The following is a 16693-nucleotide window of genomic DNA, read 5'->3' as shown; positions in this document are numbered from 1 at the left end:
CAAAAAAAGCATACTGCCATGTAGAGTGGGTGCTCGTAAACCTAATAAAACCTTTCTTTTAAATATCCCATCCTCTGTTCAGTGCACCTTACTGTGAATCAAACAAGAAGAGGAGGTGCTTGGTGGTATTACCGATGAGTCAGTGGAGCACAATACGGAGTGGTCCCATCCATAGTGGACATAAAACCTTAGAAAAGAAAGGTATGTTTCAGGGCACCTATACCAACATGGAAGTATGCTTACTTTCAAACCAAGTTTGGAGGTAACCGATTCCCTTTGAGGGAGTCATGTAACTCTGGTTATTCGGATACCTAAGGATTCAGTAGATTAGCCTTCACATACAGTGTTTGGTTAAGCAGATAGTAAATTACCAAATATTTTATTGCATCCACTGGTGTGTTGCTCTTTACTTCAATGGTGTATGGTACTCCAACCTGAAAAAAATAAAAAATGGACAGAAGTGTTTATGTTGTCTTGAGTGTTTTATGGCAAAATGCTTCTGAGATATTACTATGTAATTAATTGTATATAGTTGATAAATGAATATAATACATTACTGTGTGGATTATTGAAAATGTAATTGGTAAAAACTCTAACACTAATAAAATAATAATTGGGATTATTGCACATATTATAATATTAAACATATATTCATTATCTTTCTATGACATTTGCACATAGGTATTGCATACTAAAATAAATATATGTTTTATGGTTTACCTTTACATTCTGGTTTGTATTTTCTATGTGAAGATATGTTTTGTTTGGTGAGTTAAACACATCATCAACATCTATAGAATTTACACTGTCCAAAAATTCTGCCTGCAGAACACAATTTTCAAAGTAAAGAACTGAATTAGACATTTGAAGATACTTTGTAGCTGATAAGAAAAGATTAAGTAACATTGTGTTTTATAATAATTCATTAAAGGGGTTGTCCGAAAAAATAAATAAAGTACTGTAAATGTAATGATCAGCAATATATACATACACTAAGCAAGTCTAAGGCAAAAAATATATATTTCCTCATTTCCGTAGTTCTGTTCTGGCCCTTTATTGACAGTTGCAGAGCTGTGGGGGTGTGTACTAAAAATTTTTTTTGAGGTTTTACTCATGAATATTTCTGTGTGGCAACAAAGACCGTCTTTCCCCTCCCCCTGCTCTGCAAAGGGAGTGATTAAAATTACTGCCATGCCTGCAGTCTGACTGTTGGGATGCTCATGTTGTATGTGTGAGACTACAAGTCCCAACCGTACAGTACAATATAATTGCTGATACACACCAGATCCACCTACTACCTGTTTTTGTGCAATGCTCTGCAGACACTTCTTCAGAGCCAGCATAATGGTACAGAGGAGAGAACTCCTCCAGTCTTTGCCAGCTCTGTGTTTGCAGGGTGAGGAGGGAGGGTATATCCTGTGCACAGCATTAGTATCTTCAGTAAGAGGAAAGCCTGTAGCTGCTCAGTACCTGAGGCAGAGCCTCCAGCCCTGAGTCTGTGCTACTGATGGTAGAAGGGGTTAAAGTTTGGTTAATAAACCAGTGGGGGGAAGACACAGGGAAGACGCTCAGCCAGCAGATCGGGCAGTGCAGGGGCATGGCTTGTTGCACTAACCAGCACAGCCTTCATTGTGAGGTTCCATGATCTGAGGCAGACCTTCTCCTCCTGCTCTCTCAGGCTTGTGAACGTCATCAGAGCAGGGAAAGAAGTTGACATCACAGTTCAAGTGAAGCTCAACTACCTAGGAGAACAGGGCCACTGTAGATGAAGTGTGTGAATTGAAAACCTCTTACATTTGCTTAGTTATAAATGTACAAAGAATAAAAAAATAACTTGGACAACCCCTTTAATAATTATTGGAACCGTATAACTAGATGTAATTATAACTGTACCTTTATACCACAATCATCATTGCTCTGCTCCATAAATATTATATAAAAACATTTTCTACTTCATTGATAATTTGCTCTTATTATTAGTTTCTTTCAAAATGGAAACTTAAAGGGCGTGTGCAGACAATATAAATTGATAACCTATTCTGAGCGACTAGCACTACTTGCTCTTGGAAGTGTCACTTGAACGGAGTGAGTGCTTGTAATTACATTTCGCAGCGACTGTAAAGGAGACAAAGCACAGTATAAGGCTACATGCACACAACCGTATGTGTTTTGCGGTCCACAAATTGCGGATCCGTAAAAGAAAAAACAGATGACATCTGTATGCCATCAGTTTTTTCGGCGGCTCCATTGTAACAATGCCTAAAACGGACAAGAATTGAACATGTTCTATATTTTTTGCAGGGCTATGGAACGGACATACTGATGCAGACTGCACACGATTTTTTGCGGCCCCATTGAAATGAAGGGGTCAGCATCCTATCCGCCAAAAAAATGAAACGGACATGGAAACAAACAACGTTCATGTGCATGTAGCCTAATAAAGAGGAAGCAGTGCTCATATGGAACAGCTGATCAGTGGTGGTGCTGGGTGTCAGATCCCAACCGATCAGATACTGATGACCTATCTCAATATATATTGCCTGCACAACCTCATTAATATCATCACAATAGTTTACCTGTAGTGTTTAGCAATATATTTTAGACATAAACTATGCTGTCTGCACCCTTATCTATATTTATAACATAATGGGTCATGTAGAGATGAATAATGTAGTTTTTCCCACAATATATCACATAATTGTATCAGATTCTCACCTTGATCTTTAAATGGACTGTGTCAGAATTTAAAAGAATGTCAATTTTAATGTTACCGTTTTCAGGAATGAAATAAGTGAAAAACTGTTGAAACTCTATGTTATTTTCTTCCTCTGTTATTACATTAAACATTCCATCTGTGAAAAACATTTTAGATTGGGTAACTGTCACAGAAACTTCATTCCTCCTTTCTTCTGCAGTGAGGTCTCGCCCATCATATCTCTTTATCCTGAGCTAAAATAAACAATTAAGAGAAATATACAAAAATAAATAGCAAAATAAAGGATACTCAAATATTGGCAGAATTTTATTGTGGATATAAACTAATGCAAACATTTATTTTTATCAGTAGGTGCTTTATCTCCTGGTGACCTAACCATCAACGCTGTGTCAGAGGAAAAAATGGGCTTCCAAATTTTATGTGCCATTCAGAAAATAAAAGCTGGATGATGGGGTTTTTCCAGAGTTTTCAATATTTCCAACCAAAAATGTCTTATACACATTTGAAAGGAACATAACTGAGGAGGAGTGGTTAACCAGTGTATGATATGACCACATGTAGTAATACACAGTAGGTTAGAATGCTAGGTGTGTTTGTGTGATTTGTTTGGAAATTGCAAAGTGTAAACTTATGTTTCATTCAAAGGCTATGTCAACCTTCTCAATCTTTTTTTATATCTCCAATGCATCTAAAATAAAAATTTTAAGGATTATCCAAGAATGATTTAAAATGTCCACCTGCAAATGCCCTAGTATGCAAACAGGACTGGTTGCCACTACTTGCAGAGCTGCCTAGGGGGTTGAGAGAGTGGGGCCTCAATACACATTACACTGATGCACAATAGATTATAGTGATATGATCCTGTCTATGATATGCCATCATGGCTGAGCAGCCTGACAGAAAAGTTCACCAATTGCATAGTATATGCAAGTTTCAGAGTGTAGTCTGTATTGAGGTCCCACACCTCACCCCCTTAGGCAGCTCTGTAAGTGGTAGTCGCCAGTCCTTTTCTCATTCTAAGACAGGTTGCTGACGGCCATTTTAAATAATTCCTGGGAAAACTATTTTGCAAATAGTTCCCTCGTATAGTTTCTATATCTCCTATGCAGACCTATGTGTTTGCATAGTATCAGACAATAATCAAGCCCTGTGAAATCTGATCCTGTAGTATGTCAGAAAGAAGAGATATTGCATTAAGATTCAGACTACAGATGCTTTGTTGTCTGTTACCATGGAGATATAGTGGTCTACAAGGAAGCTGCAATTACAAAACAATGAAACTTTGTTTTAAACAAGATTATTTGTAAAGTTTCTTAATTTTATTTTTAGATCTATTGGAGGATGTTACAGATAGTGGGCTTTGAACCACTGTGCCAACTAACTAGCTTGACTTAGGGCTAAAGCTAAGAGAATTGTCCTGGTGGTTCCCTGATTTTTACCCTTTAATCCCTATACAGGGATCTAGCCTTCACTTCAGGGAACCAACAAGCTGCTACCTCCTGGAGTAGTCCTGGTATAGTTGGAAGCTGACACACTGAGGTATGAGAGCAGTCAGGCTGTACTTGTAGTGAGGAAAAAAGCCTAGGTCGGGGCAGGCAGAGCCTGTGATTTATCATAAATCAAGTCTGAAGTCTGGCCAATGAGTCAAAATTGAGAACAGGCTAAGGTCAGGGCAGGCAATGAAGCATAAGAGATGTATAGCAGGCAGAGGTTCAGTATACAGTTAAACAGACTAGATAGCACACCGTCACTGGTCAAATAGAATTCTAAGAACCTAAATGTCAGGCACCGTCCCACTGAGGAAGCCGCCTTAAAGGGGTTGTCTGAGTTATTTTTTTGTTCTTTGTATGTTTCTAACTAGGCAAATTAAGCGACTTTACAATTGATCTACTTTATTTCCAGTTGCTGGTTTCTCAGATTTCACTGAGGGTCACATGACCTGTAATGTCAGCTTCTCTCCCTGCTCTGATGATGTTTCGTGCACAAAGCCTAAGAGATCAGATATGAGTCTGTACACGAGACGTCACTGGGCTGGCCACGCCCCCCCTGCTCTGCTGTCTGCTGCTGCTGTTGCTCTCTGCCCTGTGTCTCCCTCTCACTGGATACTTCAGGAAAGATTACCCCTTCATCTGCATAGACTCAGGGCTGAAGGCTTTACTGAGTAGCTGCATGCAGTGAGGAGACAAATGCTGGGCACAGGAGCTGACAGACTAGAGGAGTTCTGCACAATAACAGGTAGGGAGAAGATCCTGTGTGTATCAGCAGGGTCATTGTACAGTTGGGACTTGTAGTCCTACACATACAACATGCTGCAGAGTCTCCCAGCAGTCAGACATGTTACTCAGGGCAGCACTTATATTCAATCCCTTGGCAGAGCAGGGCATAGGGCAGAGATTTCTGTTATTGCAGGTAAACAAAGGGCCAGCAGAGAACCAGGGAAATGAGGAAATATAATTATATTTACCTAAAACTTGCTTTGCTCAGTTATATATTGCTGCCCATCAGATTTACAGTGTATTTTTTTTTTCATAACTTGGACAACCCCTTTAAGTACCCAGGTGCTGCCAGCCATAGGCTGGGGAAGGAATTAGATGTTCATGCTTCATAAGGAAAAGGACAGGAGGCCATCGTAACAGGATGCAATGCATGGCTTACAGCATTCACTGAACATGCTGGCGACCAGGACCACCTCCAGCTGGGGAGGACCAGAGTGCCAGACAGGAGGGGAAGCCTATTGGGTGACTGAATAGCTGGGCACCCATGCCTGCAGGGATAAGCAGGGCAGTGGTGGTCATGAAACGCCAGTGCAACATAGTATTAATAAATATTCATTGTGATAGTTGACTCAATTTTATAATATGTTTTGACATCAACTATGTCTCCCTCAGTGAGTGATTTTATGGCAATTGAAGTCATGACAACAATTCTCAATAAACTTACATAAGTAGTAAAGTTCAGTGTAGGTTTCAATACCGTAGGATAATTGTAAAATTCACTGTAGTACTCTTTGTTGACAACATACACACTGGACGTTTGATTCAAAGATATACCTAAAGTAGGATAACAGACATTATATTATTACAAATCCCTAGGATGAACTTGATAGACTGCATTAACTATGTAACAAATCTTAAAGGGAGTCTGTCACCACATTTGAGCATATTAGACAGATCCAATAGCGTTATATGTGCCACCCAGAAGTTAAAAACGGTACCTTTGTTGCATATACCGGAGTCTTCTTTCAGCCAAAAATGAACTTTGAAGCTTCTGTAAATGCGCCCTCTCAAGTGCCCAGGGCGGCGTCTCAATCTTCCGAGCCCAAGACCGGACCTCCCCAACGCCTCATAACCCCGCCTTCTGTGTGCCTCTGCCCGCCTGTTTACGCTCCTCCTCTCTCCTTTTCCACTGCGGCTGTGCGGTCAAATTCGGAGCGGGCGCAGTGGAAAAGGAGAGAGGAGGAGAGTAAAGGGCGGGGACAGGCACACGGAGGGCGGGGTGATGAGCCGTTGGGGAGGTCCGTTCTTGGGCTCGGAAGATTGAGACACCGCCCTGGGCACTTGAGAGGGCGCATTTACAGAAGCTTCAAAGTTCATTTTTGGCTGAAAGAAGACTCCGGTATATGCAACAAAGGTACCGTTTTTAACTTCTGGGTGGCACATATAACGCTATTGGATCTGTCTAATATGCTCAAATGTGGTGACAGACTCCCTTTAAAGGGAATGTGTCATCTGAAAATGACCCTATTGCCTGCATCAACCTGAAAAAAGGTTGTATAGTCATGGCCACTAGGGGTCTCACTTCCACCTAAATTGCAGTCTACTGCCTGTTGTCAAACAAGATCTGTCCCTGGTAATAGAGACTCAGAAGACGGCCCATAGGAAATGAGGACATGTCAAAGCTAGCTGAGTTGTGAGCCTAATAAAACAACCGCTTCTACACTGCTTCTGAACATGACATGATTTTGTGTTATGTTTAACCACATACATTAAACAGATGTCTCTGACAGATGCTACACAATGGCACCACTCACCATAGAGTTCCATTGTAAAAAAATAATGTATACATTAAGGATGCATTCACATGCCATATGTATTTTGCAGTCTGCAATTTATGGATCCAAACAAAATACGGATGCCATTCTTGTGACGTCCGTGTTGCATCTGTTTTTTTGCTGACCTATTGTAACAATGCCTATACTTGTCTACAAAACGGACAAGAATAGGACATGTTCTATCTTTTTTGTGGGGCTGCGGAATAGATATACAGATGTGGACAGCACAATTATTTGCGGCTCTATTGAAATGAATGGCTTCACATCCGATCTGCAAAAAATGCGGATTGGATGCGGAGCAAAAATATGACCGTGTGAATGGGGCCTTACTTACGCTTATTTTTTTCTGCTGGATTCTGCAGGATGGAAAAGTGCAGTGTATTGTATCCTTGTTTTCTCCAAATATATATGATAAACTTAGGGGAAAACGTGATGTGAACCCAGCCTTATACAGATGATGTGTAGATTACAAGAAGTGTTTTCTAATGATATTTGTGGTATAATAATCATAATCACCTATCTAATCATTTATTGTCTGAATTTATTGCTAAATATCATGGGTAGCAATGCACCACTTGTACCTATGAAACTGGCTGACCTGTTGCATGTGCACTTGGCAGCTGAAGACATCCGTGTTGGTCCCATGTTCATATGTGTCGGCATGGAAAAATAAACATTGTTTTGAACCTGGCCCCAGCTGTTTGAAGAGACCGCTGCACTGCAGTGAGCACCGCGGCTTCTTCCTAGGCCCTGTGACATCACGTTCATCAATCACATGGCCTAGATGTAGCTCAGCCCCACTCAAGTGAAAAGGACTGACCTGCCATGCCAAGCACAGCCACTGTGCAACAGTTGATTGGCGGGGGTCCAGCGTATCAGACCTTGCCAATCTAATATTGATGACCTACTGTATCCTGAGGATCAACATTCGAATCTTGGAAAACCCATTTAATATTTTTTCAAGCTTGTACAAATCCACTTTACTTACTCAAATGACAGGTTGCTGCATTAGACTACCTGCACACGTTGCAGATTACATGTGGTTTTTCCCTGCGCTTTATCATCAGTGATGGGCAGTTTGCATTGTTCACCCGCGAACACATGCAGGCTGCCATCTTTTTTCACAAGTCCGGCGAGGCACAGGTAAGCCCTTACCTGTGCCTGTGCGCGAGCCGGTCTGAAAACAAGTGCGGTCAGCAGGAGCAGGCAGTTCTGAGAACAGCCACCGGGGGCCTTCATCGGGCTGTTCTTGGAACTGCCTGTTCCCGGTGACCGCATTTGTTTTAAGACCGGCTCGCGGCACAGGCACAGGTAAGGGCTTACCTGTGCCTCGTCGAACAATGCGAACTGGCAATCACTGTTTATCATGCAGAAAAACTACAGCATAATACAGTATCAGCAAAGTGAATGTGATTTGAAAAATCTGATGTACACTTTGTGTATGTTGAAATTTACCTGCCATGTGGATTTTAAATCCAGGATAAGTCATCAATATCAGACACCCCAGCCAATCAGCTGTATGAAGGGAAGGCGCGTGCAGTGTGCATGTGCCGTCTCCCTTATCTCTTCCTGATCACTGCTGCTATGTCTATGGTGAGCAGAAGGAGAGAAGGGAGATGGCACATGCACACTGCACACGCCTTCCCTTCATACAGCTGATTGGTGGGGGTGCCAGGTGTCGGACCACCGCCAATCTGATATTGATGATGATCTATCCCAGAGGATAAGTCTTTGCTTACAATGTGGCAGCAATGACTGGCCCCTCATAACATGTTACTAAGGTAGTCAATCACTGGTTGCACTGATGATGTGTTGACCTTGTGATGTCACTACTTGTGGCCTTGTGATGTTGGCTACTACAGTGATGTTTTGGGAGGACATTTCACTACCACAACATTTGTCAGGATTGTCCCATGCACTGTCCATAAAACTGAACTAACAAGTTAGTGATCTAAGACAAACATAATTTTCAATGACCTTCTACGTGGTCAAAACCATTAATTGCAGACAGGTTGTAATAATGCAATACTAACGGATAAATAAAACCATGGCTATACTGCATTCTACATTATTTAACTGATGTCTTTGATTGAGTTTACCAGAATGGGTTAAGCTATTTGTAGAAATAACCATATAAAATGAGAGATAATCATGTTGCCATGTCCATCTACTTTTCCTTCACAGTCTAGGCTGTGAGCCCAGCAAAATTATGAGATTATTATACCAGAAAGGATCATTTTGTTGTGAACTGTACGTGCTCTATGAACATGGAAACCTGCCTTCGTTTTTTTTTCAGGGTTAACGCACAGCCTTGTTTAGAAATAGTAATACAATTTAAGGTTTTATAAAAGTACAAAATAATGTCAATAGTGCTGTACAGAAATATACATTTAAGGTGAATCTCCAAGATCGGACAAAATCTAGCCAAGAGGGGGCATAAAACAATAAAATACCCAATTCTTATTAGGGCTGCTGCAGCTAATCATTGGCCTCAGTAGCTCAAGAGTAGACCACTGAGGCCAGTGATTGTTTGAAGTGGTCAGTTAATTATGTATATTTATTTATTTACTTACTTATATAGCGCTGACATATTCTGCAGCGCTTTAACCCCTTAGTGACCAAGCCTGTTTGGGCCTTTATGACCAAGCGTTTTTTTTCCTTTTTTCATGGTCTCGTTCCAAGAGCTATAACTTTTTTATTTTTTCGTCTATATAGCTTTATGAGGGCTTGTTTTTTACGGGACAAGTTGTAGTTTTTAATGGAACCATTTTGGGGTACACATAACTTTCTGATTAACTTTTATTAACTCTTTCTGGGAGGGAGATGGGGGAAAATAGCAATACTGCCACTGCGTTTTTACATTATAAATTTTACGGCGTTCATTTTTCGGTACAAATAACATAATATCTTTATTCTCTGGGTCAGTACGATTACAGTGATACTAAATACTTATAATTTTTTTTACGTTTTACTACTTTTTTTTCCAATAAAACCCCTTTTATTAACCAAAAAAATGATTTTGCATTGCCACTTCACAAGACCCATAACTTTTTTTTTTCTTTTTCTATGGAGTTGTGTGAGGGCTTGATTTTTGAGGGACAACTTGTATTTTTCATTGGTATCATTTTGGAGTAAATGGCGCTTTTTGATCGCTTGTTATTACGTTTTTTTCAGTGGAAACTAAGAATAAATTAGAAATTCTGTCTTTTTTTTATTTTTATTTTTTACGGCGTTCACCATAGGGGATAATTTATGTAATATTTATGTAGTCCGGGTCGTTACGGACGCGGCAATACCAAACATATGGGGGATATTTTCTTTTTGCAATTTTTTTCATTGAAAAGCGTATTTTCAATGAAAAAAAAGCATATTTTTTTATTTTATGGATTTTTATTTATTTAATAAATGTGTATTTATTTATTTATTTTTTTACTACTTAAAAGTCCCACAAGGGGACTATAATATACAGTATTTTGATTGCTTTTAAAATGTAATGCATTATCTCTATAAGGCATTACATTTCAATAGCATTTCAATAGCAATGCTATTCAAACCTTTACCAGCAGGTGGCGCCAGAGAGGCACAGCCTGCTGGAAATAACTGGACAGGCTCGGGGCCCTGAACGGAAGCAAGGTAAGCTTCCGAACACATCAGCACCCCGCGATCTTATTTTCGGGGTGCTGATGGGAGACAGAGGGAGTCCGCTCCCTCTGTCACCACTTTACATGCAGCGGGCGCCATTGCGCCCGGCATGTAAAGGGTTAAACAGCCCGGATCGGCACTCCTGCCGGTCCGGGCTGTTAGAGCAGGGTCCCGGCTCTCATGTGAGAGTCGGGTCCGTGGTCCCCGCTGCACGGGGGAGCCGTGCAGCGCTTAGACCAGGCCGCCGTAAAAACGCGGCGGCCCAGCCTAAGGCCCCTTAGTGACCGCCGTAAAAACACGTATGGGTGGTCACTAAGGAGTTAAAGACTCAATGTCAACAATGGAGTTCCTAATCTAAGTTCCCTATCAGTATGTCTTTTGGGGTGTGGGAGGAAACTGGAGTAACTGGAGGAAACCCACACAAACAAGCAGATTTCATGCAGATGTTGTCCTTGGTCGGATTTGAACATAACGCTGCAAGGCACCAGTTCTAACCACTGAGCCACCATGCTGCCCCATATGGGCATATCATTAACAAAGCCAAATAAATAATAACCGTCAGAAAGAACTACATTTTGTGTACTGTTGGAAAACCCCTTTAATACAAGCACAGGTCACAAATTAATGTATAACGAAAGGGAAACTGGAGGAAACATGCCTTCAGCCTCATCTTTCCATCCCTGCTAAAACATATGAACCTGTTTCACTTGCCAAATACTCTGACAACCTAAGGCTAAGGATTGCTGCCAAATTATACACTGCTTTCCATTTTCAAATAACAATAGAGTCTTCTGGAGAAATGAAATGCACTACTGTTGTTCCTAAGAAGTCTGAAGACTCATCTCTCAGCCTAAATAACATGCTACTACATGCTACCGCTATGTGGGGATGGGAAAACTTGCCAGTACCAGTTATACTGTATCAGAAGCACTCTGCTGATCTGTTTTCTCTGTAGTCTAAACTGTACTCGCTATCAGTTTTCTGTTTAATCACCTCCTTTGACCATTTCTTCAACCATTTCCGCCACACTTCAGAAGTCTGATCTCAGGCCCAGAACAGCGGTTTATTCTCATACAGGAGGTCAGTCTCCCATGACTTCGCTAACTTCCTTTAAACTAGACATTAGAAGTCAGGCATTCCAGTTATGTAGTCGCAGCAGCAGCTCGGCATGAGGCTGCACTAATACGCACAGTATCTGGCCTTCTGCTGTACAGAATACAGGAGGAGAAGCAGTGGCATACAGTACCTACCAAGGAGGCAGTTGATTGCTATGGGACCCAGAGGGAGCGGAGGTCCTTCACTGAACTCCTCCTCCATTTCTTAAATAGATTCTTAGCATTTTCCGACAGACTCCACTAGGGGGCAGCTCAGGAATTCTTATGCACTGAGCTCCCCTTAGTGGTGGCTGCAGGCAGCCCGTTTTATAAGGTAGTTGTCTGTTATAAATGCATGAGAAATATGGTGCTTAGAATGCGCTCCATATTTTGAAGGAAGTCAGATAAAGTGGGGAGTTGGAGGGCAACTTTTTTATTACAATTTCGTTTTTTTAATAAAAAAAATTGTCTTTCTACTTAATAATAGTACTAGTAAAATGGTTGGGCAGGGGGGCCATATTATGTTTTGCTATGGGGCCATATGAGATCTGTGTATGCCCCTGAGGAGAACCATCCAATATGGTGGATGAACCAATAACAAATGGCTGCTGAAAAATTATTTTATTATTTTAGGTAATCTGTAGAAGATGGTATATTTGCCTTTTGCAATGTATAGCATATGGTGGGTATAATGGTTGAAAAAAGACTTTAGTACCTTTTTAAACGAAAGCTCTTGTACTATAACCTAAAAAATATTTAAATACTACTTATACTACTGCTACCACAATATTTTTTATATCTATGTACCAAATATAACTGTCCCCAAAAATGTACTTAAAATATTTAAGGCTGGAGCTATAGCTAGACTTTTTTTGTAGCACTTTTATTTTCAGAGTGACCACAGAAGTCAATGGACTGCTTTGGGCAACAGTTTTGGCTCATTAGTTAAAATCTATTAAAACTACTACAAAATGTCCAGGTGTAGGTCCAGCTTAAATGGTGAACACTACGTACAAGTGTGAAACAAGAACATTTTATAATGGAAGCACCTTTTATATTATTACAACCTAAATATATATACGGTATAAAATGCCCAATTGCCAAATGATTTTAAGAAATGTACAATTTCAGTATCATTGTTCTTACTCATGGAGTAACCTAACACTCAGAACAATAAATGGACATTCAGTCAACATTGCCATTCTCTACCGTACTTTTATCTCTGGTTTCATACATAAACACCAGTATATAGAGTTAATTTACCAGTAAGATCCTCAGTAACTATGGCGACGACATCCACCGGACCACCAAATGGTAAAGTTTCAGAATGTGTATGTTCATATTTCATAAGCTTTTGCAGATCTTGATCAGTAAAGCTAAACTTTGAAAAACCATTTATCTGTAAACATAATTAATGACAAATTATGTTGCAATCAAAGTGATAAATCTGAACTGAAGTAAATTGAACTGTACCCAAAGATATAACTAAACTAGATGCAACATGATTAAAAAGTTAAGCTGATATCAGGGCAGAGACAGGAAAAGGTTCAACATAATAGGCGGAGAGCTTCTTTATACCTGGCGTCAGCTTCTTTATACCTAGGCATCAGATGCTATTCTTTTTCTATACTACCAAAAAAAGGGGATACATCCCCAACAATATGTTTTGCCCAAGGGTGTCCACAATTACTCTAAAGCAATGGAGAGTAGAGACTGTGGCACCTTACCGCTAGACCCCTGGATACCACTAAATAGTGACAGTTGACAGTTTTAGATGGCACATTATCAAAGCTACAAAGCATATATTAATTAAGAAAATGAATTTTAACAACCTGTAATATACAAGTAGACTTACCTCATATTGCTTGCTTATATTGTTTTTCTTCTGATGAAATGTATTATAATGTAAGGTAATAGCAAGCTTTCCTTTTACCGGCATCCCATAAGTATATCTACAATGCAAACCAAGTATAATCACTGCACAATTATATAAATGGAAAAAGAGTTGTTACAGGGGTTTTCTGGTAGTAGGATATTGATGTCCTATCCTCAACATAGACCATTAATATCTAATCGTTAGGGTTTGACTTCCGATACCACCACTGATGAGCTGTTTAAAGAGTCTGTTACAGTATTGCAGCCTCCTCACAGAATACCAAGCACTGTTGTTATTGCAGTCCAGGCCCGTTTACCTGAATGGAACTAAGCTGCACATAGGCCATGTGACCAATGAACCGAATATCGCTAGTCTAGGATTAGGCTGCAGTGCTCACTTATGGGCTTCATCATCTTCAAACAGTTCAATGGTGGTGGTGCCTGGTAGCTGGACCCCACAGATCAGATGGAGGATAGGTCATCAATATTTGGATCCCATTAAACCCCATTAAATTATTTATTATATCTGTTCACAAGTATGTTCATCCAATTTCCCTGAGATTCCATAACATTCAAATTTCTGACAGCTATGTGAAAGTATCTATCATATTAGTGTGTTTCTCAATTTTATGTACAGTAAGTTAGTTCCACTTGTAGTTTCTTATGTTCTTAAGGCCAAGTTCCAATTAAACAAGTATGTGTTTGCTAGTTGAACACAAAGTCAATTTGACTATATTTTGGCATAAGAGCAGTTTTTGATGCATGCCTCGTAGGAATATAAGGTGACTTAAGGTTATGAAGAACAAAAGAACCATGTTTAGACAGGTTATGGCCATTTTTTCTGCTTTTGAGTCTCTATTTCGGATGGTGTTTATCTGTAATACATTCATGCATTTATATTATAATGAAAACAATTGGTACAATGTCTTATTACACTGTACTTTAACTACCCAACACTTGTTTTGGTGTAAATAAAGGAGTTAAGGGGCGTTTCCCCGAGAGCTCTTTTGAAATTCAATCTTAGTATTTCATATTTCTTTTTGGAGGTATAGAAACGTACATAGCAGCCAAGAGGGGACTCTCTGTAAAGTTGAAAACTCTGAAAGCTGGAATTTGTCTACACAGTCTACAGTATTTCTTAGTGTACATATTGAAAATGGCAGTTTGCATCTATTGTGTCCCATTTGGGCAACCATATCTTATATGAAATCTACCTTGAGCAATTTGGAGTCTCAGAGCCTCTATAATGTCTATAAATGATTACTAGACTAATGGAAAGGGATTGTGCTATTGAGGCTAGTATTAGTGTGATCTATTCATATGAGTACACATGACATATTTAATGGTGCTGAAAAAACCTAGAACTTACCTTGCAGTGATTGTACCTTCTAACAAACCAGTTTTCATTGAATGATGTGTTGGCGTGGACAGGAGAAGTTCAAATTTTGGTAAAACTATAGTGCAAATAAAAGATTGCTATAACATAATGAATCTCATACGTTCATATTTGATAACAATTATTTTGTATCCAGAAAATAAATGATAATGATTGACATGTACATACCATAATGGGTTACAGTAAAGGTTTGATAATGAAGTTGTTGCTACAAAACAGAAATTAAGATTTGTTACATTCCAAAGTTTTAACCAGGCTGTCTAAGTTGTCTTTACCACATGCATCTTTCCATTGTGTAAAATGTTGAGCAATTGGCGCATACATGATTTATTATTAATTAATACATATAATGGATTATAATTGAATGTGTTCTGTTGGATCTCCCTGTTGAGAATTATGTTCACATGATAACACAGATGTATTTGTTTTCTATGGGTTTTTTTTTTTGATTGGCTGTCTCTTTAATTACTATAATTGTTTATTTTCAACATTTTATTTAATTTGTATTGAATAATAAACAGAAAACAAGTGCTAAGATACAGTAAAATATATGGTATAAACTTGTTATACAACAAAAGCAGTAAATCAATGTCCCGAAATCTGGAAAAGGACCTAGAAAGCCTTATGACACTGTTGGCTTGCAGGTCATAACACACTCAAAACTTAGAACCAAACGTGGCCCATAAAACACAATAACAGTCTGAGTCATGTCTCATAAATATGATATATATCGAAATATGATAACATAATGCACTACATAATATAAACAGGAAGGGAGAAGAGGAAAGGGCAAAAACCTGTATTTTGGAGACAAACTGCATGAAATCATGAGAATGGATAATCTAGGTTAGGGCTACTAATGACATGTTTCTTATATACTGTTAAATTTAGATCTTTTCCTCCCTTTTGGAGTTTTCTTTTTTCTCTTTCTTCTCTCCTTTTTTGTCCCTCCCTTTGCACCCTTTGCACATGGGGTGCAAATGGAGGGACAAAAAAAAGGAGAGGGGAAAGAGAAAAAAAGAAAACTCCAAAAAGGAGCAAAAGATCAAAATTTAACAAGGGCTCTAGATTTTTTTAATTGAAGCGCAATTTCTGTAACTTACCCCTAAGTCACTTATATGTTTTACCAAATATAGCCGTCAAATTTTTAAGTTGAGAATTTTGTATGGCCCCTGAACAATCTTACAAATATCCAAATGGCCCTCGGCAGCGAAAAGGTTCCCCACCCCTGCACTAAGGCAACAATCAGTTACAATTGTCTACAAATTAGCACTGGTAACAACATTATTCATAGCGCTTTCTACATGAGGTGATAATTGGATGCAACGAAGGAGAAATGCAGGAGAAATGCTAGCACAGGCTTCCAGTATTCGTAGTTTCAGGTGCTGCACATCTCGTATCTTCACAGCAATTGTCTATGCTGTGAAAATACGAGATGTGCAGCACCTGAAACTACGGCTACTGGAAGCCTGTGCTAGCATTTCTCCTGCGGTTTTGCTATCAGTGTGTGAAGCGTGGGAGAAGAGGGTTGCATTGACAATCCAACACAATGGGCAGCACATTGAACACATTTTATAAGTGGTCAGAAACTTGTAAATAACTCATGAAAGAATAAAGTTACGTTAAAACCAAGCACACCATTGCTTTTCTTGTGAAATTCCCAATAAATGTAATGTGTCACATGACCCTCTTCCTATTGAAAAAACAAAAGTTGGATTCAAAATGGCCAACTTCAAAATGGCCGCCATGGTCACCACCCATCTTGAAAAGTTTTCCCCCTCACATATACTAATGTGCCACAAACAGGAAGTTAATATCACCAACTATTCCCATTTTATTAAGGTGTATCCATATAAATGGCCCACCCTGTACATCACATGTCAATTTCCACTTGGATTCTGCACAGAATTTTTATGCAG

At 39.4% G+C, this 16693-nt stretch overlaps 1 protein-coding gene across 1 annotated transcript in view; it reads right to left on the bottom strand.

The window, feature by feature from the left end:
• The window catches only part of CD109 (CD109 molecule), a 307708-nt gene that overhangs the window by 152602 nt on the left and 138413 nt on the right, over window positions 1-16693 (bottom strand). The window contains exons 7-14 of the mRNA XM_044289633.1: window positions 14943-14982; window positions 14748-14832; window positions 13359-13455; window positions 12767-12902; window positions 5657-5766; window positions 2716-2949; window positions 721-822; window positions 372-434 (exon numbers count right to left, since the gene is read on the bottom strand). Coding sequence (XP_044145568.1) covers window positions 372-434; window positions 721-822; window positions 2716-2949; window positions 5657-5766; window positions 12767-12902; window positions 13359-13455; window positions 14748-14832; window positions 14943-14982 — 867 coding nt within the window. The remainder of the gene's footprint in view (window positions 1-371; window positions 435-720; window positions 823-2715; window positions 2950-5656; window positions 5767-12766; window positions 12903-13358; window positions 13456-14747; window positions 14833-14942; window positions 14983-16693) is intronic.

The sequence above is a fragment of the Bufo gargarizans genome, chromosome 4 (assembly GCF_014858855.1).
Source record: "Bufo gargarizans isolate SCDJY-AF-19 chromosome 4, ASM1485885v1, whole genome shotgun sequence".
NCBI lineage: Eukaryota > Metazoa > Chordata > Amphibia > Anura > Bufonidae > Bufo > Bufo gargarizans.
This window is presented reverse-complemented; position numbering and strand designations above follow the sequence as displayed.